The sequence below is a fragment of the Ursus maritimus genome, unplaced genomic scaffold, assembly GCF_017311325.1.
Source record: "Ursus maritimus isolate PB19 unplaced genomic scaffold, ASM1731132v1 scaffold_21, whole genome shotgun sequence".
NCBI classification, from domain to species: Eukaryota; Metazoa; Chordata; class Mammalia; order Carnivora; family Ursidae; genus Ursus; species Ursus maritimus.
This window is the reverse complement of record NW_024424564.1, coordinates 35,592,529-35,618,332: the sequence shown is the minus strand read 5'-3', so window position 1 is coordinate 35,618,332 and position 25,804 is coordinate 35,592,529. Positions and strand designations below refer to the sequence as shown.

The 25,804-nt window shown below is 34.6% G+C and overlaps 1 protein-coding gene across 5 annotated transcripts in view; it reads left to right on the top strand.

Annotated features, from left to right (window-relative positions):
• The window catches only part of ANKS1B (ankyrin repeat and sterile alpha motif domain containing 1B), a 1,051,872-nt gene that overhangs the window by 434,556 nt on the left and 591,512 nt on the right, over positions 1–25,804 (top strand). For all 5 annotated transcript variants that reach the window (XM_040637361.1, XM_040637360.1, XM_040637359.1 and 2 more), the window contains exon 11: positions 4,489–4,625. In XM_040637361.1, the coding sequence (XP_040493295.1) occupies positions 4,489–4,625 (137 nt within the window). The remainder of the gene's footprint in view (positions 1–4,488; positions 4,626–25,804) is intronic.

The window sequence follows — 25,804 nt, the reverse complement described above, 5'->3', positions numbered from 1 at the left end:
AAAGAACTACAAAAACAGAAAACAATTAACAAAATGGCAATAAGTGCATACCTATCAATAAATACTTAAAATGTAAATGGACTAAATGCTCCAATCAAAAGACATAGGGTGGCTGAATGATTCAAACAAACAAACAAGACCCATCTATTTGCTGCCTATAAGAAATCACTTCAGATCTAAAGGCACACACAGGCTGAAGTGAAGACACGGAAAAAGGTATTTTCATGCAAATGGAAACAAAAAGAAAGCTGGAGTAGCGATACTCATATCACACCAGTTAGATTGGCTATTATTAAAAAGACAAACAATAACAAGTGTTGCAAAGATGTGGAGTAAAGGGAAATCTTGTGCACTGCTGTGGGAATGTCAATTGGTGCAGCCACTGTGGAAAACAGTAGGGAGGTTCCTCAAAAAATTAAAAATAGAACTATCATGCAATCTAGCAGTTCCACTTCAGGATATTTGTACAAAGAAAATGAAAATATATGCACTCCTTTGTTCACTGTAGCATTATTTACAATAGCCAAGATAAGGAAGTAACTCAAGTGTCTACAGTTGAATTGATAGCAATGGATGGTGACAGTTTGGAACTAGACTTACTGTGAGGATCATCTCATAATATGTAGAAATACTGAACTGCTTCAATGTATACCTGAAACTGATAGGATATTGTATGTCAGCTCTACTTCAGTTTTAAAAAAAATGGCAGGATTTCAGGTTAGGTTTGTCTGATTTCAAAGCTCAGGTTTGTTGTTTATCATCCCTTCATTTATTGGTATTTCCTCCATGAATATCCTATTCAAACCAAACTCTTCTTTATTCCACAAATGTGCCTAATTCTTTTCCATCTCTCTGCCTTTTGCTGATCATACTTCCAGCTTTTGGAATGCCCTTCCTACTCATTTCTTCATGTATGAATTTTACTAATCTGTCAGAGACCTGCTTAGTCACCACCTCTGCCATGACACTTTTCTTGAGTCCCCAGACAGAAGTAATCTCAGTTCTATTTGTCAGCTACATAGCAATTAGAATGGTCTCTGGTGCACTTTAGCTGCTCAGTACATGCTAGTGAATGATGTTAAAGTTCTACTCTATAACGTTGCATATGAGTTATTTTGTATTCATAGAATACTTTTCTTTTAAAAGCTCAAGTAAGCTAGAAGATTTTTTTTCTTAGCTTGTTATTCTAGAGGAAATGGACAGTCATAATGCATAATCTAATGTGTAGTAAGAGAAGCTGACTAGAAGATAAGCCTCATTTCAACCTGAAATTGCAAGTATATTTAGTAATTTTCTCTGAGCAGTTTTTACACACCTCATTTCCTTTTCATCAGCAATGTTTTGTAGCTGCAGGTGTAAAATGTAGGTTGACCATGTAAAACTGTCTTGAACACAGGCTGTCATTTTGTAAATTCCACTGGATAATTGGCATTTTCATAAATAATATAATAAAGGATATTTAAAATATGCTTCTCATTTGGATTTTCTCCAAAAGAGACCATGGAATTACAAAAACCAGATCACCTTTCTCTACGTAATTAAGGGCATTTTTGATGGTTGCCACTGACATACAGGTTTTGCTTTATTCACTTTATTTCATTTAGTATTTTTAAAGGCATTGAGCTAAGAGCTATGGAGGGGATAAGGGAAATATAAGTGTCTGCAAAAATATAACCTAGTCTGGAAGAGATAATGAACAATGCAAGGTAGTATAAAATCAAATTACCAGTGTAATGGTACAGATCATGGATGCAGAAGATGGAGACGTTATAATATTTTCTAAATAATTTAGTACTTGATTACCCACTGTCTTGTACTATGTATTAAATTACTTATAAGTAACATTCAAAAAGCTTTTGCCTTACAGTCTGCATAAAGTACCCCTCAGTTTTTCTGACTTTAACGCAAAGGTAGTCAACAGGCTACCCTGCAGTGAATCATTCTTCAAGGGATCATCTCTTATTCTTGGAATTAAATTCTGTCTCTACCAATTTGTGTTAATCACTAAAAGATACTGGTCTCAAATTCTACCCAAGTATGCACAGTCTTTATTGTAGACGTATCATCTGCAAAGCATTGTTTGTTTGTTTATTTATTTATTTATTTTTGCTTTTCCCTCTGGATTTTCTTTCCTCTTCTGTGTTTTATTTTAATTCTGAGGATATTTGGTTTGATAGGGAAAAATAAAACCCATATTATGTATCTGATAACATGCTAGATAACTTTTCATGTATATTCTCTCATTTTATCTGTACACATAAACAATAACTTTCTTTTAGACAGTTATTAAACATTCTCATTTTAAAGTTAAGAAAACTGATGTCCAGAGAGATTAAGTAAATTGTCTAACATTGAGCAGGCAAGTTTTCCACAGATTTCAGCGTCTGGTATTAGAATATAAGTTTGAATACTTTATTGAATTAACATTTACTAAAAGACAAAGAATTAAATTTAATGTTGTGTATCTTGTGCTAATAAAAGTTGAGTAACAAGTAGCATAAAACTGAAAATGAGAAAAGTAATGGAACAAAATACCATGAGTGAGAGTCAGAGACACAGAAACAGATCCATGAAGACTTCAGATACTGGAATTATCAAGCACAAATATAAAAAAACCCAAAAACTGTGCTTGCTAGTTTCTACTAAATAAAAGCAAGCTTGAAATTTTTAAGAAACTGAAAAGTGCCAAATGATGACATTGTATATTTGAAAGAGAACCAATTAGAAATTTTAGAACTGTGACATATAAGTGAAATTATAAAAATTATTTGATAGTAGACTAGACACTGCTAAAGAGCGAGCCAATAAACTGGAAAAATGAGTATAAAAAAGCTATTCAGAATGCAACACAGAGAGACAACAATGAAAACTACAAAACAGAGAATAGATAATGAGAACAGAGTCTCTAACATTATTTCACTGGAATTCAATAAACATTAGCTATTATTATTACTATGTTACTTCTTGCTTAAATATCTTCAATATTTCTCATTGCCTACAGAATTAAGTATAAACTTATATACAAATAAAACTTCCTTGCACTTATTTAAACTTATCTCCAACTTTTTCCTAACGTAAAATAACAGCTTTGCTCTTTTCACCTCCACGCCCTTCCTTATGTTTTAGGCTCCATCCCAGCTTTCTTGCCTGAAAATGAAGGCTTTCACAGCCCTCTTCTTTCCTAGCCACGGCCTGATGATTGCTCCTCCTCTTGCTGTTTCATCATGCTTCCTTTATCTGTTATCAAATCTCAAATTATATTGCATTATACTTTGTCTACATGTCTGATGTCACATTTGATTGTATACTTCTTATGGGCATGGATTTTTTTAAAATTTTATTAAACTTTCTTTTTAAAAGCAACTTTAGGTTTCCAGAAAAATCAAGCAGAAGGTATAGAGGTTTCTCTTGTACCCTGCCCCACACAGGCACAGATTTCCCCACTATCAACATTACCCACCATAGTGGTACATTTGTTACAAACAGTGAACCTACATTGACCCACCATTATCATCCAATGTCCATATAAACGATGCTAGGGTTCACTCTTGATGCTGTACATTCTATGGGTTTGGACAAATGTATAGTGACATGTATCTACCACTATTGTATCATACAGAATAGTTTTACTGCCCTACAAATCCTCTGTGCTCCACCTATTCATCCTTCCCTATCCTCTACCCTCTGCCTGAAGGTTCTTTTTAATTTCTCCTTAGAACATAACATAGTCCCTGACATATAGTTGCCCCTAAATAAATGTTTTTAGATGTATGGTTGAATGAATGAAATGGAGGGACAAATTGGAGTTTTATGCATGTTGCTGATTTTAAAGTCATCACTTTATTCCTCCTCTGACCCTCAATACTAAACATAAGGGAGAGATTTTTGAAATTTCATTCACTTAGTTTGACCGTATAGGAAGATGTGTTTATCTGAGTGTGATAGTTTTGTGTCTACATTGTAAAACTATTGTGCACAGATGTCAGTTTTGTCTCAGGTTAATTCACTGGGATGCCTCTCAATAATTTGAGGGTGCTTTGAGGAGACTGGAATTTGAGTTTTATGACTCAGGGAGATACAAAATTTCCACTTTAATAAAGATCGATACCCATTTGAAAGATTATGAGAAAACTTAGCTCATTCATATAAAAAATCATATTCTTTTTAATTAAGCTGAAGTTTTGGCCGTTTGTATAATAATGGCAGTCTTAATAGCTGTGTTGGGAGATCTATCATTATGAATTGTATAATAATACTCTTTCTTCTTGGAATAATACTACAGGGTATGATATTTACCATTCCAAAGGAAAGCAATGCATTCAACAAACATTATCTTTAAAACATACTGCTGTGCATGTTCCTCATTATGATCTTGTAATTGATACCAGTTTTAAGTTGAAAACTCAATTCAGGTTCACTAAAGTAATTTCAAGTCTTAAAAGGTAAACTGAGTGATCAGGTTTATGGCAGTTCTATTTTTATTCACAGATAATGCATCTGAGGTAGCAATTACTGCTCCAGGAAGTAGTAACCATAGAAACAGCTCGACAGGCCCAACACCTGACTGCTCACCTCCATCCCCTGACACTGCCCTCAAAAATATTGTAAAAGTTATTCGACCCCAGGTAAGTGCCCAGAATGACATCATCTGCCGTAGTGTATTTTGTTTTTAAATCATTGCATGTATACTGCTTATATTGCAACAACTGGACTATTTTATGATATGCAAATACATTTTTAGGTTAAAAGAAGGGACTTAGAGGAGGATGTTTCCTTCCTTGGAGTTAATGATACACATTGAAATCTGTACTATTTTTGGAATAATGAATTTGTATATTACATGAAAAAAACAAGTGAAACTTGGAAAAATGGCTATTTCACATCATTTTCCTCTCACATTTTAATAATTATGTTCCAATTACTGAGCTATTACAGGTTTTCTGGGTTTTCCTGCTCCTTTTGTCTTCACTTCTCTGGACATGCCGCATTATTTGTGATCACTTCTCTATCTTCCAACCCAAGTTGTTTTGATAATTTCTTTAAATTCTCTATTCCTTATGGTTTCCAGCTAATTTTGTCTGTGTTTAATATTGCACCTCTCGTTGCTCCTTATTTTTCTCCAGTGCTAGCTTTCCTCTAGCTTGTCTCCCTCTACCTTTGGTTCTTTTTTTCAATTTCTCTCACTTGTATGTATGGGTTTCTTTCTCTTCCCTCTTCTCTTTCAGCTGGATTTCCCAGTAGGCGGTTTGCAGGCAAGCTTTAGAAATATCATTGGGACAAGCTGTTCTGTGATATTTCATTGAAAATAGCACTTATAAAGCTGTTTGCATTACATTTTTGCCAACAGATGGACTCAGAACATGGAATTGGTGGTGTTCTCAACCTGGCTCATTCTGAATGGGCCTCATAAAATCCCAGAGAGGGGGACTTTGGATCCAATCAATGCCATTCACCATCTACTTAGATACATAGTATGAACAAATCCTTTGAGCCAATTTGTAGGACAAATGTCTCTTTTTAAGACTGGTTTGGTCTAAATGAACAATGATTTGCTTAATATCTACCTTCTTCAATATAATTTATTTTAGTTTAATTTCATTATAATCGTCCTCATGAATAAAATGGCATTTTAACTTCACATATTCATTGTAGTTTATAGAACACTTTCACATAAACTGTTTCATTAGTTTCAAGGGAATGTAATATTGTAGTGTTATGGATAAGGATATTGACACTCCAAAGAGGCTAAATTGTGCAACTGCTTCAAAGTTCCTTTTCTTTTTTTCTTAATGTAATAGTTGTCTCCTCCAGTCCTGATCAGAGGTTAGAAAAATCTTCTTGAGGTTGTACAATATCTTTATGAGAATGAGACTTACAGGTTCATTTAGGCAAGGTAACATTTCACACAGTGTCCAACTATGTGGAGGAGGAAATGTCTTCAAAGATCCCTTCTTTCTTTTCAGAAAAATTTGATCTAGTTCATTTGCCTCAAGAAATAAATCTCACTAAAGCCAGGTATAGATGTTAAATGTCACAGTAATCTTCATTGGTTCTCTCATTATATGAAGGTGTTTCTGGTGTTATTGTGCAGCCATTGCATTTTCAGCATTTTTAATTACTTACATAGGAGATTATCTTATGCTTAAGTTAATGACATCCATTACTAAACACATTTATTTTTATATCAACATAAATTATCTAATGTAAATGAATTTAGTCTTTCAATGAATAAAAAGCAGATTCTCTTTCTACATATTTATAATCTAATCAACTCTAAGTGATCTTACTCCGTAAATCCTTCTTTGCATTTTCTATTCTATTTTAGTTTATTTTGGTAAATTGAAAAAAAGTAGCAGTAGCCAGAAATTCCATTTTGACACGATTCCTTGGTTCTGTCCGTTATTAAATGTTTATGAAGGCAATTGATTCTACCTTCCTTTCTTAGATGTTACAATGATGATTTAGGAAGGGAAAAAATGAAGTGAGAAAGTTAGGAAACTAAGGTGATGGTATTTAAGTTTGAGCCAATGCAGCCTGAAGTATGTATGTAATAGAACAGTAGTAGCTAAGGTGTATAGTTGGGAAAGAATATAACCTCAGTTGGACTACTCTTCCTTTCGCCTCAGATACTTTGGTACTTTACCTGTTTCTTCTTATGAGTTCCGATCTGGGCTCCATATTTTTGTAAAGAGCAAGGAATAGAAAATTCAAGTGGAAGTAATTACAAGGGAATGTAAGTATGATATGTGATTTCAGGAAAGGGATTGGAGACTAGACGGTGTGGATGGGGACAGCTAGATGGATAAAATAGTGGACTCCCTGGTGTGTTCTGACAAGTCACAGGTGTGTCAGGGATGAAACGTTGTCAAGAGCTAACTGTTCCAAAGAAAAGATAATTATTGGTTAGCTTATATAAAAGCCCATATTTTGATCACAGGTTTAATCCTCTAAAGTGTCTGCTAATTCTGGCTTTATGTGTGGAAATGCAAGAAATGTGAAGTTAGATTGACTTGTGGTATTCAAACACTTTTTTTCCCATTTACTAATTAGACATTAATAACATGGTTGAAATGATCGTTTCACTCTTAAAACTTAGGATGAGGCTTGGAAATAAAAGTATAAGTACAACCCTTATCCATGAATATACATTTATTTGCCCAGGTATTAGCAGATGTGTTCAGTCTTATTGTGAGAAGACTGATCTAGAACAGATGAGAGATGAAAACAGAACTTTCATCTCATTCACTGCAAATAGAGACTACCTTAAATAGAGCAAGTCAGGTTACTTCCCCTTTGCCTCATGCATGACTTTACCTAATTTACTTTCCATAACTCTACCTGTAAATGGAGAATATCCATTGTAACTAAGGAGTCCTTGCTGTCACAATGAGGTAGGCCTGATTACACATTGCATGTGTTTCTGATTAGTGTGTTAATTACTTGGAAGCTACCAACTTGTGGTGCTTTATTATGTTTGATTTTATTCAGCATATTTATTAACTCACTAAGTCACAGCTGTTAGTTCTGCATCTCGTGTTTGATCTTTTTACCTTTGCTTCTTTGGGCTCTTTCATGTCTAAAAATTCTCCAGATTGTGAAGCATCTATTTTCTATTCACAGAGACTGAAATATTTATATGCTACTGGTTACTCTTTGTTTCTCTCCATTATATTGACCCACAAGGCTGAGTTTCTCTGTTTAGATGAATTCACAATGCTGGGTTTATTTACTTATATTTGAAAATAAAATTATTTTGAAACTTGCAAAAGTACTTCAAAATACTTGAAAAAATATTGCTGTTGAAAAAAATTGTAGGTAAGTCTATTGATACACCAGGCTTCTTTCTACAAATTATATGCTACTTGCAAAAAGCTTTTTTTTTTTTTTAATGTTTTCCTGGTGAAACATCTTTTTTTCTCCCTAACTGAAGAATGAAACACAATTTGATAAATTTTGACCATTTGTATATGTAAGTGTAACCACCACTCAAAGCAAGATATTAAAACATTGTCATCATCCCAGAAAGTTGCTTCATGCCTCTTTCCAATCAACTATACCCAGTCCCGCTTTAGAAGCAACTTCTGATTATTATCACCATAGATTAGGATTGTCTCTTCTTGGACTTTATACACATGGAATCCTACAGTGTGTGTGTGTTTTATGTATGTCAGTGTCTGACTTCTTTTACTCAAAATAATGTTTTTGGGATTTGCTCACATTGTTCCTTTTTTGCCAAGTAGTATTCTCTTGATTAATATAGTACAATTTGTTTATCCATTTTCCTATTAATTGATACTTGTGTTGTTTTCCTGCTATTTGCTATTTTGAATGACTACGCTGTGAATACTTACGTTTGCATCTTTTTATGGACATATATTTTCATGTAGATACCAAAGAGTAGAATTGTTGGGTCATAGGTAGATGACTAAATAACTTTATAAGAAACTTCCCAAGACTTTTCCTGCGTAGTTATTCCATTTTATAATCCCCGACAGAAAGGTGTGAGAATTTTAGTTTCTCTACATTCCCTCAAACATTTGGTATATTAAACTTTTATATTTTTATATTTTAGCCATTCTTATGGATGTGAAACGATTTCTCCTTATGGTTTTAATTTGCGTTTTTTCTGGGACTAATAATGTCACATACCTTTTCCTGTGGTTATTGCCCATTCTTAGATCTTCTGAGGAGTGCCTATGCAAGTCCTTTAAAGGGGTTGTTTAATTTCCTACTCGTTGATTTGTAGTAATTCATTATAAATTGTCCTATAATTCCTAGAGATATGGGTCCTTTGTCAGGTTTATGTACTACAAATATTTTTCTTCGGTCTGTGATTTGCCTAAATATTTTTAATGGTGACTTTGGTCAACAGACTTTTAATTTTGGTGATATCCAATTTATCAATTTTTTTTCTTTCATGTGTGTTTTGTCCAGGTTGTAAATGTATGTACCCATATTTTTTTTTATAGAAGTTTTCTGGTTCTTGCTTTTATATTTAGTTTTATGATCCATCTCAAATTGTTGTATGGTGTGAGGTAGGAGTTGAGATTCATTTTTTTTCCAACATGGAAAAAGCTTTCCTCTCCTCATTGAGTTGAGCTAATACTTTAGTATTGTTTATTATTTTCACTTTCTAATTGTTTGTTGTTGGTATATAGAAATGCAATTGAATTTTGTATTATCCTTGTTTCCTACCACTTGGATAATTTCATTTAAAAGTTATAGTAGTTTTTATTTTTAAGTAAGTTTCTTTGAGTTCTTTCTGTCATTGAGAATAATGATGGTTTTACTTCTTTTCTAGTCTTTATACCTTTTATTCCTCTTTCTTACTGCTGTGACTGCAGTGCAATGGTGTACAGAAGTGGTAAAACCAAAAATCCTTGCCCTATTCTCTATCTTTGAGGGAAAGCATTCAGTATTAAGCATAATATCAATTATAAGTTTTTTGTATGTACCCTTCTACTCCTAGTTTGCTGAGGTTTTAGCATAAAAGGGTGTTGATGTTTTCCAGTTTTTTCTGTATATATTTAGATAATCATATCATTTTTTCCTCTTTTGTTCTGTTGATGTGGTAAGTTACATCATTGTACTTATAAATGTTAATTCAACTTTGCTTTTCTGGGATAAATACCACTTGGTTATGATTTTTAATCCTTTCCCTGTAGTATTTGATACAAAAGACAACTTGGATAAAACATTAGTGTGTGGAGAAATGGATTAAATATAAGGGAGTCAAAGATGACTTTGGTTGGGTGGGATTTTGAAATGATATTTATAGAAACAGGAAAGACTTGAGTGGAAGTTCATTTTGGTGAGGGAGAACTATGATAAATTTGATTTTGTAAACATATTGAGTGTGGGGCATCATATGCAAATTGGAAATACTGGAGTGGAGCTCTGGTGAGAGAGTAGGAGCTTAGGGTAAAGATTTTATAGTCATTTATAGAATTTGATGGTGAAGGAAGATAGTACCAAAGATAGAATGCTGGGAAATATTTACACCTAAGGAATATAATACTTGTTCAACACCTAATATAATTTAATTTTCATAATATTTTGAAATTGATATTATTTTAATTTTATAGATGAAGAAATTAAGAACGAAGAAGTGTAAGTAACTTCTTCACATATAATTCAGAGAAAAGACCTTAGCAAAAGAGAGAAGGAGCATTGAAAGATATAAAAGAGAAAAGACAAAAACATTATCTTGATTATAGAGGGAGAAAAGAAAGTTGAAGAAGAGATTAGTCAGCATTGTCAAAACTTATGAGGTAAAAAGGAGATCCAAATGTCACTTTATTTGATGATTTTGAGGGCAAAAGCTTTCAAGAAAGCAATTTCCCCCAAGCAAAGAAGGTAGAAGCTTAAGACGGGAAGAGTTGAAAAGCTGGAGAAAACCAATGCATTAATTGCAGATTGATCTTTTGAATAGTTTGGTGGTAAAAGGAAAGAAAGTAGTATGTCAGTGTGTTGAAGGAAGGCAAAGTTGAGGAAATAGTTTTTCTTTTATTTTGGATGCAAGAAATTAAACTTGGTTGTAGAGAATGGGAAAAAGGAAACTAAAAGTTGATTGGAGAGACATGAGTGATGGGGATTGAAATGTTAAAATTTATAATAGGAGGAGTGACTAAATGTAATTAGCTTCAAAGTTCAAACACTGTTGGCAGTACTGGACGCAGGAGATTCTTTGGATAAAGCATTAGTTAGTTGTTAGAGCACTTGATTCTTGAGCTCTGCCTTTGGTGGTGGTTTTAGCCAGATGAGTTTCTCCACTTCTTTCTCCTATTTTATGACACACATCAAGTGTAAAATAACAGAAGAGAGTGTTTGAGAAGTGGCCCTAGGTGAAGACAGAGAAAGAGACTATTATTAGCACAATATTACAGAAATCATCCAAACATTTACTTAATACTGAACATTATAATAACATTTTAATGAATGTAGGTAGATGCTAACAGGAAGTCAACCAGAAAAATATGAAATTTCTGATATTCTTGAGGTGTTCCTGGTACTGTCCAGATCCTACCACATACTTTAAATCCCACCCTAAGTAGAATTCAACAGAATGAAATGACTTCAGGCTGCATACTCTTGCAGCTAAGGAGGGACCCTATCAAAAAGAAGCAAACATGCTATAGAGGTAAAGAAAAGAAAGAGAAAAGTTCAGGGGCCAGTTCTCTGAAGAGACTAAAGGAGATAGACGATTTGAAGAAAGATGAACTGCTCCTGAATTCCTACCCATGATGGACTCTGTTTAGATCAGGTGATAACTCAACCTGAAGAAAATAATTATTTTGGATATTCTTCTGGATTTTGTACATGTTTAATAAGCTAATAATAAATTAAGTTAATAATAAACCATACTATCTCTCCCTTCCATTATGGGGTTACATAAAATTCTTGTCAAATCTAGAATAACATTTTACTGGGCACTGTAGGGTTATAGAATACATATGCTTAATTTTAAAATTAGAATGAGAGTGGGTATGTAAAAAGCAGAGGCATGTAACTCAGAAAGATTACAAAACATTGTATTGGGTTGCCACAAAAATAGATAAGGAATAAAAAGACCTTCAAAGAGATAATCTTTAAAATTTTTTTTTTATTATTGAGTATTGAGCCATTTATTTTTATTATTCAGTGTGTATTCATTTATTTCTTATAAAGACCCTACAAGGTAGGTACTGATTGGGGCTGAGACTTAGAAGGGTGAATAATTCCCAGTGTTACACAGCCACTGACTGGACAAGCTCTGGTCTCCTCACTCCAGTAGTCTATTAATGTTAATTAGCTCACTGGGGAGAAAAATAATCAAGGTGGAATATTGATATTCCAAAGGGTTGCTGAAGTTTAGGAGGCGAATATTAGATTGGAAAAAGGAAGAAGAGCAGAAACATAGATGGCAACAGTTCGTACCTCAAAACTGGGAAACAAAGAAGACTGTATTCAATAATTTGGAGTCTTGCCACTAAAGCTAAGTGAAAATAGGTTAAAAACACAAAGATTAGAAAATATAGAATTTTGTGCCCACAGTGCTATTGACAGCAGCAGACTATGTTAAAATGGAGGGTTTTTTTTGTGTTATTCAGGTTCTGAAACTAATCATTTCAATTTCCTATCCTGGTCTTTTCTAATATTGTGAAATTTAGCTATGAAAGTACCAAAGAGTACCTTGTTACTTTATTTATTCATTAATTTAATAAATATATTTGAGTGCTTACTGTATGCTGGGTATCATAAGAGGAGATTTGAATATGAAAATGACCTAAAGGAACAGTTAATCAATTGAGGGAGACTGTGTTCTAAACAGATGGTGTTTGGAATTGCACTGATAGAATTCATTGATTGAATGCCCCAGGGCTCATTTTCAGACCTCTTCTCTTTTCAGTCTACATCTACTCCCTGGATGTGAGTACATCCAGTTCCAAAACTTTAAATGCTATCTATATGCTGATTACTCCTAAATTTATATCTCCAGCCTCAACCACTTTCCTGAACTCTGGGCCCATATCCAGCCAGCTACTCTCTAAATCTTAACTGATTGTCTAAGGAGCATTTTAAGCTTAACGTGTAGCACTGAACTTTGCATTTCAGTTAATGGCAGCCCAGGCTAAAAGACTTGACCCCATCCTTGATTCTTTTCTTTCTCTCACACTCCTACATTCAATCCATCAGAAAACCCTCCAGGCCAGAAATTTCCAAAGCGTGGTTCAGGAACCCCTGGTAGTTTACAAGACTGTTTCAGAAGTTCTATGAGGTCAAAACTATCTTCATAATAATACAAAGACATTTTGCCTTTTTCATTCTTATTTGTACATGAGTGCTCCATGGAGTTTTCCATTTTTGCACTTTGACATGCAGTGGTATCATGGCTCTGATGGCTAATAAAATGTGCACTTCTATATTCATAGGTTTTAAAAGTATCTCAGTTTTAGTTTTTAATATATTAAATATTTACAGATATGACCCTTAAGAACAAAAACTTTTTAGTATTCTCAATAATTTTTAAGGGTGTGAAAGGGTCCTATGATCAAAAAGTTTAAAAATTGTCCTCTACTTTTCCTTTCAAAATAGTTCTTGACCCAGGACCCTCTTACCATCTCTTCTCTGTCACTTTCCTATAAGCCATTAACATCTCTTGCCTGAACTTTTGAAAAAGCCTCTTAACCTTTTCCTGGCATTGGCTATTGTACCCTTATTGTCCTTTTGCAAATGGCAGATAGACTTTTGTAAATTAGATCATGTTAATTCACCTGGCCAACCTTCCAATGTCTTCCCCTCTCACTCAGTGTAAAGGCATACAGTGCCCTAAATAATTTGATTCCATTATCTCCCGCTCTATCTCTTACTATTCTCTACTTCGATTTATTCCAGCCACGCCATCTTGCCTGCGTTACCTCAGATAAGCCAAACAGTTCCCACCTTAGCACGTTTGTAGTCATCATTCACTTATCTGGAATGCGTTTCTCCAGGAAAATTCATGGCTCATTATTTTTGTTTCTTCAGGTCATTCAGATGCCACCTTATAAGAGAGGCCTTCTCTGACCACTGAATATAAAGTAGTTTTACTTTCTATCTCCCTTATAGTGTTTTTCACTCCTGAATTAGTATTTGTGTGTTGGTTTGTTCAGTGTCTTTCTTCCCCATTTGAATGGATGTTCCATGTTTTTGGATGATGATGATGATGATGATGATGATGATGGTGATGATGATTAAATGCTTAATCCCAGTACCTAGAACAACACCTGGTACATAATTGGTGGTCAATATATATTTCTGAATAAATTGAGTACGGTTGGGTATAGGGCAGTGAAAACTATTTTAGGAAGGAGGTACTCAAATTGAACTTACATTTGAATAGGAATCACTAGATGTAGTGATAGATATACAGTCCAGGGATAAGGATAGGAGGAGCAAGGCATTTATAATTTTTTGACTTAACACTATGTCAAATTCACCAGAATATTCTAATAAATCAAGTCCTCACCAGATATTCTACCCTTTTCCCCCTTAATCATCATGGCCTAATCTCTATGGAGTACTCATTCTGAATAATAATCTTGGGGGGAAAAGAGGTTTCTACGGTCAGATATGTTGAGGAAGTAAGGGTTAAATACTTTTCTTCACTGAAGGATTCTTTATAGGTTTCCCCCACTACCACCCCTGGAAACCCATTAATATTTTTCACAACTAGTGATCCATAAAACACAATTTGGGAAACATGATCTAGGTCACTGGATATACTTCTTTATAACTGACACTAGCAATTCCATTCTGGTTTGATTTTTCCACTCATTCTGCACAAATTCATACTGTTGAGAAAGGGAGCATGCTGACTCATCAATAAATATGTGTCATTTATTTAGCATGTTCAGAGTGGTATCTATACACTCCCTACTTAATCCTCTGAGCAACCATGTGAGACAATAGGACCAGTATGATTTCTATTTCATGTATGAGGAAAAGTAAAATAAGTATACTGTATATTTTGCACTGTATTTTTTAATATAGAAGGATCTATATTTTCATTCATACTATAATACAGCATTATTTTAACATCATTCTATTTTACATTGAATTCAATTCAAAAAGTTTGTTTTAATCATTATACTGGGCACCATGAGGTATAAAAAGTTTTCAGGAGACAAATTAACTATACTTTCTTTCTATTCCACATTAAAAGCCAAGTGAGAGATGATTGCATAAGTTGGACAAATTAAAATCAAATGTCACAACTTTCTATTATTACTGATAGAACTGCTTAGACAGTGTGATTCTAGATATGTGGCCAAGTGTGCTTGCCATAACTTTGCCCCTAATTAAACACACATCTACCCCATCACTGGCAATCTAGAAGGTGATCTTGCCATTAAAGAGCAGAGAATGTATACATTATGTTGACCTATTAGGGGAAAGTGTTCCGAGATGAGGCTGGGGAAGATGGGGAACCAAGTAGGTCCTTGTAAGAATTGTAGATTTTACTCCAAGTGCAACTACAAGCCTATGAAGAACTTTAAGCAAGGATGTGACGTGATTTGATTTACATTTTAAAGAAATCACTCTGGCTAGAGAATATTTTATGGAGAACAATTGAAAGTAGGGGAAATAAATAGGGTTTTGTTGTTGTCCAGGAGAGAGAATGCAGTTGTTTGGATCAGGGGGGTGAAGTGGAGATATAGAGAAGTGGATGGTTTTGAGACATATTTTCAAAGTAGAACCCTTACTATTTACTGTTGAGTTGAATTCAGAGAATATGGATATGAATCAAGAATGTCTAGGTATGGCTTTGAGCCACTATAAAAATTATGATATTTACTGAAATAGATCTAATTGAAATCTAGGGGCTTTTGTATATTTTGTTTTGGTGTTGCCGGGGATGGGGAGCAAGGGTTAAAGTTGTGTTTTGGATGCATAAAGTTTGAGATACCTTCTAGATGTGAAGTAGGTGGCTAGATGTAAGTGTTTCTAGTCCTTCCACTATGTTCCTTAAGCATTGTGTGTATACTTCTATATTATTTTTATATGGATATTGTAAAAATCTTTGTATCAAAAAGATGAGAAAATTTTATGGAAAACATATTAATTGTATTACTCTTTATAAAAGCAGAAATTGAAAATGATCCCCAAGTAGTCTATAAAATTCCTTTTCTTTGCTTCTTGATGTTTAGTAAAGAACTTGACAATACTATTTGTTATGTGGACATAGGAATAGCTAATGTTATTTGACATGATTTCTTAGGGAAAGTTGTATTAAACAGCAAGACATAAATACTAAACTGAATTGAGTCAGGTACCCAACCATATTGCTATTTTAATTGTGATTATTTTTCTCTCAAATGTCTCTTGAATATCAGAAAGATACTCTAAGACTGTCTTGCATCTTCCATTGTATTCCATAACAAATGAAACAAAAATACCAACAAAGAAGGCTATCCATGTAATAATTACAATCATAAATGAAATAATAGATTAAAAGCATCATTAAGTTAGTGAAAACATATGAGAGAAAAGACTATTTTAAATAAGTTAAATTATATAAACAAACATTAGTCAATGCACTCTAACAAAATGTTGACAGTGATTAATAACTCTAAGGAGATATTTTCTATCTTCTCATCCTTACTCTTCCTTATTCTCTTTCCTGTCAGAACAGTTACAAATGATTAGCTCAGCCATCATTTCTTTATTAACTAACAAAATGTTTAAAATGATAGAGATACCAACTGTCAATATTTCAAACTTAATTTTAGAGACACTAGCATTTACTTAACATAAAGGCTGTGAAAGTAATCCCAAAGAAAAAGATAGACAGCCTTAACTACATAAAAATTGAGAGCTACACTGCATCAAAAAACCCCAATTAAAATAGAAAGCAAGTAACAAATGAGATAGAGATATTTGTAATAAATATTAACAGTCAAACTATTAATATAATATGCAAAGAGGTCTTACAAGGCCCTAAAGAAGGCTAATATGTCCATGGAAAAAAACATGCAGAAAGTAGGAATAGATGATTGAAGAAAAAAAAAAAAGAATAATAAACAAGAGGAGAAATATTTAGCAGCCTTATATATCAAAGAAATTAAAAATAAAATCATAACATTTTGGCTTAAGAAATTATTAAAACTTTAAAAAAATCATTTTGGTAAGTGTATGATAAAGGCATGGTGATACAAGCATCCAATAGACTGAAGGTGGAAATATTTCTATAAATCTTTTTGGTGATGTGAATCAAGAGCCATAAAATTTTATACTATTGTAAGTCTAGTAATTTCTTATCCATGCCAATGAAATGCTCAGGGAGAGGAAAAAAAATCTGTAAAACATGTTTATTGCAGTGCTATCTTTTTAACTTTTTTAATTGAAGTATAGATGACATACAATGTTACATTATTTTCAGGTGTATAACATAGTGATTTGACAATTCTATACTTTATACAATGTTCACAATAACCATAGTTACCATCTGTCATCATATAGCATTATTATGATGTTATTGACTATATTTCTTATGGTATACTTTTTATCCCCATCCTTATTTGTTTTATAACTGGAAGTGTGTACCTCTTAATCCCCTTCACTTATTTTGCTTATCCTCTCACACCCCTCTCTTCTGGCAACCCCTGTTTATTCTCTGTATTTATGAGTCTGTTTCTGTTTCTTTTTTATTTATTCATTTCTTTTGTTTTTATATTCTACATATAAGTGAAATGAAATGATATTTGTCTTTCTTTTTCTGACTTATTTCACTTAGCATATATACCCTCTAGGTCCATCCATGTGTTGTAAATGGCAAGATTTCATTCTTTTTCATGGCTGAATAATATTACATTATGTGTATAGATATCTTTTTTATCAGTTTATCAACAACTGGGCACTTAGGTTGTCTTCATATCCTGGCTATAGTAAATAATGCTACAATGAACATAGGGGTACATATATCCATTTGAATTGGCATTTTCATTTTCTTTGGATAAATACCCTGAAGTAGAATTGCTGGATTTTATGAAAGATCTATTTTTCATTTTTTGAGGAACTTCTGTACTGTTTTCCATAGTAGTTGCACCAACTGACATTTCTGTCAATAGTGCACAAGTGTTCTCTTTTTTCCATATCTTCACAATGCTTGTTATTTTTTGTCTTTTTGGTAATAGCCATTCTGACTGGTGTGAGGTGGTATCTCGTGGTGGTTTTGATTTGCATTTCCCTGATGATTAGTGATTTTGAGCATCATCTCAGGTGTCTGTTGGCCATCTGTGTGTCTTCTTTGAAAAAAAAAGTCTATTCAAGACCTCTACCCATTTTTTAATCAGGTTGGGTTTTTTTTGGTAATAAGTTCTATAAGTTCTTTGTATATTTTAGATACTAACACCTTTAAACAATATTAATTCTTCTGATCTGTGAGCAAGGTATATCTTTCCATTTATTTGTGTTGTCTTTGATTTCTTTTTATCAATATGTCTTAGTTTTAGTTTTCACAGTATAGGTCTTTCACCTCTTTGGTCAAATTTACTCTTAGTTATTTTTCTTTGACGTAGTTATAAATAGGATTGTTTTAATTTCCTTTTCTGATAGGTCAATATTAGTGTATAGACATGCAACCAGGGGGGTGGAGTTAAGATGGCAGAGGAGTAAGGGGCCCTAATTTCACCTGGGCCCTGGAATTCAGCTAGATTTTCAATCATTCTGGAAATCTGCAAAATCAACCAGAGATCGGAGAAAAGAATTGCTAAAATTCTACAAATAGAAAAGCAACCCATTTTGCAAGGTAAGAGGTGCACAGATGTGAATGCTAGGCAATATGTTGGAAGGTAAACTGCAGGGGGAGGGAGCCTCCAGAAGCTGGATACGGGAAAGTGTTATAAACAACAGAGCACAAAATTGGAACTTTTAGAAATCTGCTGTGGTGGGGGACATCCCTGCCTGCAAGGCACTCAGGAGGGGAAGCAGGGCAGAATCCCAGGTGGGACAGTGTGGTCTCAGGATCTCCAGCGCCACAGAAAGAATGGGGGTGTCTGAGCACCCCCAACAGTTCCCAAGCATTGGAGTGGGGAAGCCAGTTTCAAACAGTGAGTCCAAGCACCAGCCTTCTGCTCGGTGTTGCCATAAACTGCGAACTGCTGCACGGTCTGGTGACCACTCTTCAAGCAAGGGCCCAGCAAGAGGCAGAACTGCAGCAAGACCCCTCCTTCCTGGGTAGGAATGGCATGAGTGTGAACAACATGAGTTCATAAAGTTTGGAGACTCGAAACAGGGTCATGTGCCTGAGATAAAAATGCTTTGTCACAGGCTGAGTGAACACAGAGTTTGGACAGAAACCAGGAAGACAAGAATGATAGACTGCTTTCCTGTGAGGGCTCACTGAAGAGTTGGAGACACAGACTTTCAGCTCAGGGGATAGAGATTGTGATGCTGCCATTTTCATCCCCACATTGGCTCCAGAGCCACTTACACTGAGCCTGGCCCCTTGGTAAGGGTGATGCTATTCCACCTGAGCAAACACACCTGAGAATCAGCACAACAGGCCCTTCCCTGAGAAGACCAGCAGGAACTTCCATCTATACCAAGTTTACTGATCATACAGAACTGCAAAACTCCAGCTCTTAGAGGAAGAAGTATATAGTATTGGTGATTTTTTCTTATGATTTTTTAGTCCTTCAGTTTTATATTTTATTTTCTTTTTCAGCTATTTTCTTATTTTATCAATTTTTAAAACTCTTTTTTAATTTTCATTTTTATATTTACGTTTAATATAGATTTTCCTTTTTGGCTATTTTCATTGTATTCAACTGTATTTTTGTATATATGTAAGTTTTTCTTTCTTTCCTATTTTGGGATCTAGTTTCTTCTAACAAAAAGACCAAAATACACCCAGGAGCTAGTTTATTGTTCTGTTCTGTTCAACTTGTTTGATTTTACTTTCATTTTTTTTCTTTTCTTTTTGGTTTCTGTTCCCTTCTGATTTGTGTGGCATATATTTTTCTGGTGCCATTGTTGCTATTTTTGTATTTTCTCTCTCTTTCATCTTTTCTTTTCTGGACATAATGACAAGATGGAAGAATTCACCCTTCAAAAGAGAACAAGAGGCAGTACTCACTGCCAGGGATTTAATCAATATGGATATGAGTAAGATATCAGAACTAGAATTCAAAACAATGATTATAAAGTTACTAGCTGGGCTTGAATAAAGCATAGAAGACACTAGATAATTTCTTACTGGAGAAATAGAAGAACTAAAATCTAATCAGGTCAAAATAAAAAAGGCTATTAATGAGATGCAATAAAAAATGGAGGCTCTAACTGCTAAGATAGATGAAGCAGAAGAGAAAGTCAGTGAATTAGAAGACAAACTGATGGAGAATAAGGTAGCCGAGAAAAAGAGAGATAAACAATTACTAGATCACAAGGGGAGGATTTGAGAGATCAGTAAAATAAAGTGAAACGATATTAGAATAATTGGGGTGCCAGAGGAAGAGGAAAAGAGAGAGGCAGAAGGTTTATCTGAGCAAATTATAGCTGAGAACTTCCCCAATCTGGGGAAAGAAACAGGCACTAAAGTCCAAAGGACACAGAAAACCCCCATCAAAATCAATAAAAATAAGTCAACACCTTGATATATAATAGTGAAGCTTGCAAATTTCAGACACAAAGAGAAAATCCTGAAAGCAACTCAGGACAAGTGTCCTTAACCTACAAGAATGGAAATGTAAGGCTGGCAGCAGGCCTATCCACAGAGACCTGGCAGGCCAGAAAGGACTGGCATGATAAATTCAAAGTGCTAAATGACAAAAATATGCAACCAAAAATACTTTACTGTCATTCAGAATAGAAGGAGAGATAAAGAGCTTCTAGGACAAACAGAAATTAAAAATTTGTGCTCATGGATTAGAAGAACAGATATTGTGAAAATGTCTATGCTGCCCAGAGCAATCTACTTTCAAAGCAATCCCTGTTAAAATACCATAGACATTTTTCACAGAGCTGGAACAAACAATCCTAAAATTTGTTTGGAACCAGAAAAGACCCCAAATTGCCAGTGGATTGTTGAAAAAGAAAACCAAAGCTGGGGGCGTCACAATGCCTGACTTCAAGCTATATTAAAAAGCTGTGACCATTAAGACAGCATGGTATTGGCACAAAAGCAGACACATAGATTAGTGGAACAGAATAGAGACCTCAGAAATGGACCCTCAACTCTATGGTCAACTAATCTTCGACAAATCAGGAAAGAATATCTAATGGAAAAAAGACTTTCTCTTCAACAAATGGTGTTGGGAAAATTGGACATGCAGAAGAATGAACCTGGACTACTTTCTTACACCATACACAAAACTAGACTCAAAATGGATGAAAGACCTAAATGTGAGACAGGAATCCATCCAAGTCCTAGAAAACAACATAGGCAGCAACCTCTTTGACCTAGGCCACAGCAACTTCTTGTTAGACCCGTCTTCAAAAGCAATGGAAACAAAAACAAAAATGAACTATTGGGACTTCATCAAGATAAAAAGCTTTTGCACAGCAAACAGTTAACAAAACTAAAAGGCAACCTATGAATGGGAGAAGATATTTGCAAATGTCTTATCAGATAAAGGGCTAGTAATCAAAATCTATAAAGAACTTACCAAACCAATACCCCAAAACAAATAATCCAGTTAAGAAATGGGCAGAAGACATGAACAGACATTTCTCCAAAGAAGACATATAAATGGTCAACAGACACATGAAAAAATGTTCCACATCACTTGGCATCAGGGAGATACAATTCAAAACTGCAATGAGATACCACATGACACCAATCAGAATGGCTAAAACTAACAAGTCAGGAAACAACAGATGTTGGGGAGGATGAGGAGGAAAGGAGAACCCTCTTACGCTGTTGGTAGGAATGCAAGTTGGTACAGCCACTCTGGAAATCAGTATGGAGTTACCTCAAAAAGTTAAAAATAGAGCTACCCTGCAATCCAGCAATTGCACTACTAGGTATTTACCCAAGGATACAAACATAGTGATCTGAAGGGGCACCTGTACCCCAATGTTTATTGCAGCAATGTCTACAATAGCCAAATATGGAAAGATCCCAGATGTCCATCGATAGATGAATGGATAAAGAAGAGATGGTATATAGGGGCACCTGGGTGGCTCAGCCATTAAGCATCTGTCTTCGACTCAGTTTATGATCCCAGGGTCCTGGGATCGAGCCCGGCATTGGGCTCCCTGCTTGGCGGGAAGCCTGCTTCTCCCTCTCCCACTCCCCTTGCTTGTGTTCCCTCTCTTGCTGTCTCTCTCTGTCAAATAAATAAAATCTTAAAAAAAAAAAAAGAAAAGATGGTATATATATACAATGGAATATTACTCAGCCATCAAAAAAATGAAATCTTACTATTTGCAATGATGTGGATGGAAATAGAGAATATTATGCCAGGTGAAATAAGTCAATCAGAGAAAGATAATTATCATATGATTTCTCTCATATGTTGAATTTAAGAAACAAAACAGGATCATAGGGGAAGGGAGGGAAAAATAAAATAAGATGAAATCAGAGAGATAGACAAACCATAAGAGACTCTTAACAATAGGAAACAAACTGAAGTTTGCTGGAGGGGAAGCGGGTGGGGGAATGGGGTAACTGGGTGATGGACATTAAGGAGGGCACTTGATGTAATGAACACTGGGTGTTATATGCAGCTGAGGAATCACTAAACTCTACCTCTGAAACTAATAATACACTATATGTTAATTAATGAATTTAAATAAAATAAAAACAAAATAAAATGAATTACTGAACCACAAAAAAAATACAATCAATTTCTGCATGTTAATTTTTTATTCTGCAACTTTACTGAATTGATTTATTCATTCAAATAGTGTTTTGGTGTAGTCTTTAGTGTTTTCTATATATAGTATCATGTAATCTGCAAATAGTGAAGGTTTTGCTTCCTTTCCAATTTAGATGGCTTTTATTTCTTTTTCCTGCCTAATTGCCGTGGCTAGGATTTCTAATACTATGTTGAATAATAGTCGTGCTTGTCTTATTCCTGATCTTAGAGGAAAAGCTCTTACCTTTTCATCATTGAGTGGGTTTATTTATGGACCCTGTCCTATTCCATTGATCTCCGTGTCTATTTTTTTGTGCCAGTACCATACTGTTTTGATTTATATATAGCTTTGTAGTTTATCTTGCAATTCCTGACAACACTATTTTAAAGAGATTTTTTAAAATTTATTTATTTGAGAGAGAAAGAGAGAGAGAGAATGAGCATACAAGCAGGGGGCAGGGGCAGAAGGAGAGAGAGAAGCAGACTGAGCTGGGAGCCTGACCCAGGGCTTGAGTCCAGGACCCTGACACATGACCTGAGCTGAAGGCAGATGCTTAGCCAACTGAGCCACCCAGTGCCCCAGCACTATTTTAATATTGAAAATTGGAATGAAAATTTTTTTATTTGAACGGAAGATAGAAAATTGAAAAGATTAAATATTTTTGAAAACTAAAGCAGAGGAGGAACTCTATATGATAGCTTTAAAATATTATTTATAAACTAGAGTCTTGATATATTAATTATTTGCAAATGTGTGATACATGGGTGTGTATGGGTGTATATTTTTGTGTGTATGTGTATAAAATGGGTGATTTAAATTTTTTCTGTGTTTGTTCATGCATGTGTGTGTGAGAGTGTGTTGTCTAAATCTGCTTCCGCTACCTATACAGGAAATAAACTTTATTCAAATCAAATAGAAAATGTAAAACTCAGACTGTTTCTGTAAGTGTTGTACCATTTTTTCTAAGCCTGTTCTTTCACTTTTTAGCTTTAAAATCCTTAAAACATGTTTGATCTCTATTGCCTCATCAAACTTAATGCCATCAAACATACTAGGCCTTATGACTAGGTTTCTGTCTATTTTTATAGTGACATCCCGAGTCTTTCTCCTCTACTCCTCTGTATACACCTACACCCCCACCCCAATTCTAGATTCATTTTATTTTCTCCAAAGCACCAGTCTCTTTCCAAATATATATCAATGTTTCTCCTCCAAACTTTGTCTGTACTCCATTTCTCACTCCTTGGTCTGGCTACCTTTTATTCATCCTTCAGGATTCCACTTTTTTTTTTTAAAGATTTTATGTGTTTATTTGGGGGGAGGGAAGAGAGAGAGAGAGAGGGAGAGCACAGAGGGAAAGTGAGAGGGAGAAGCAGACTCCCTGCTAAGCAGAGAGCCTTATGTGGGGTTTGATCCCTCAACTTTGAAATCACGACCTGAGCTGAAGGCAGATGCTTAACTGACTGAGCCACCCAGGCACCCCTGGATTTCACTTTAGATATCACTTCCTCAAAGAGGCCTTCTCTGATGTCTCCAAACTGTGAATACAATGTCCACTGTTATCTCTCCATTCCTCCCCAAGAAAAGTACTCCACAATTTTTGTAGAAAGAATGAGTAAAGAAGTTGTCATAAAAAAGTTTTTGAACTTAAGGATATTTTTTTAATATTCAATACAAAGTTTAAAGGAGTGGATAAATGCAAAGACTATAAATGTGACAATATCCCTTAAAGTTTCCTTTAAATAGTTTAAAATGTAATTTAACACCCGTGCCTGTACTGTCTTCTATCACTATGATTCTTTTTCCTGAATTAATCTCTCCCAGGTACTGGACTGTTTCCCATGATACTTTACATACAAGGCTTTAAGAATGAGCAACTTCTCCAAATGCCACCCTAAAAACTATAAGCAATTTATTGTTATTCCTCTTTTCAGCTGACACTGAATTTGAAGTTTTTATTTCTTTAAAAATTGTAATTTTTTATCCATTTGATGTATTTTTTTTTGCCCTCTGCCTTAATTTATTTTGGAATATATTTATGTGTTGAGTGTGTGTATGTCTATTACTAGGATAACTAATGACTCCAATTTCCCCACTTAATTTGCTTCCCATTATTTTAAAACTCTTCTGACAAGAGAGGTCCACCAGAATCAAGCAATAGTTATCAAGTTCAGAAGAAAATTTTTTGTGAAAATCTAATTTTAAGTAGAGAAATGGTCTAAGAAAATTAATTTGTCTAATGAATAGCTTGCAACTAAAAATCTGCAGTATAATATGATGGAAAGGATAATAATACTCAGAAATGCATAAAGAAAAAAAATCACCCCTCAGTTATAATCATTAACAATTAGACTTGTTCCATACACATATATTAATTAAAAAAACATATAGTGTGTATATTGCTTTGTAACTTATTTTTTCACCTAAAGAATATATTTTCAGACTTTTCTCATGATATGAAATATTCTCATATGATATAATTTTTAACACCTGCTTATGTGTCCATGATTGATTAATTCATTAAAATGTTTTAATCTTAGGAAGGAAATATTCTTTTCTTTGTTTATTTTCTTTGCCAGATATAGTAGTCTATAGTGTACGGTACCAATGATAGATAACTTTCTAAATCCCTTTCCTTCTTTAGGAAGCCTTGGATAGAAATTGTGAAAGATGGGAAATTTTCACTAAATTGAGAAATAAAAATGGGGAGAGACTCCATTGCAGCTAAGGATCTCTCATTCTCTGGTGTTTTTTCTGAGGTTGGTGGTTCAGGATCACAGGTTCTGAAGCCAAATTCATTGCCGTATTAGAAAATAGCTTAGGGGTGCCTGGGTGGCACAGTGGTTAAGCGTCTGCCTTCGGCTCAGGGCGTGATCCCGGCGTTGTGGGATCGAGCCCCACATCAGGCTCCTCCGCTATGAGTCTGCTTCTTCCTCTCCCACTCCCCCTGCTTGTGTTCCCTCTCTCGCTGGCTGTCTCTATTTCTGTCGAATAAATAAATAAAAAATCTTTTAAAAAAATAGCTTAAAAAGTTGTCTTTGAGTAAAATGTCAGCCCCAGAATCTGAGGCAAAAGAGAAGATATTATTAAAGTCACGTCACAGGAAACAATGTGGTCTTTAGTATAGCCCAGGATGTCCAATAAAGGGTTCAACTGACACCTGTTCTACCACCTTCTTGATGTTACCATATTTGACAACTTCCTCCAGGTCAGATCCATTACAAACATGTTGACTTTGGGGACTTGGAAGGCCATGACAGTGGGTTTATTCAGGAATAGCAGAGATTTGAAATTTGGGGCATGCAAACTAAAGAAAAACTATTAGCAAGTCTGGAGAACAAATGAGAGGAATGCTTTTCTTATAGAGGAAAGGGACAGTTGAGAGTGGCTCTTATAAGTAAAATGTCTATTGGAGTAAACTGAGGGTTCTAAGTATAGTGGCTTTTCATTGGCTGAGTTGTGACTCTCTCATTGGCTAGGCCAT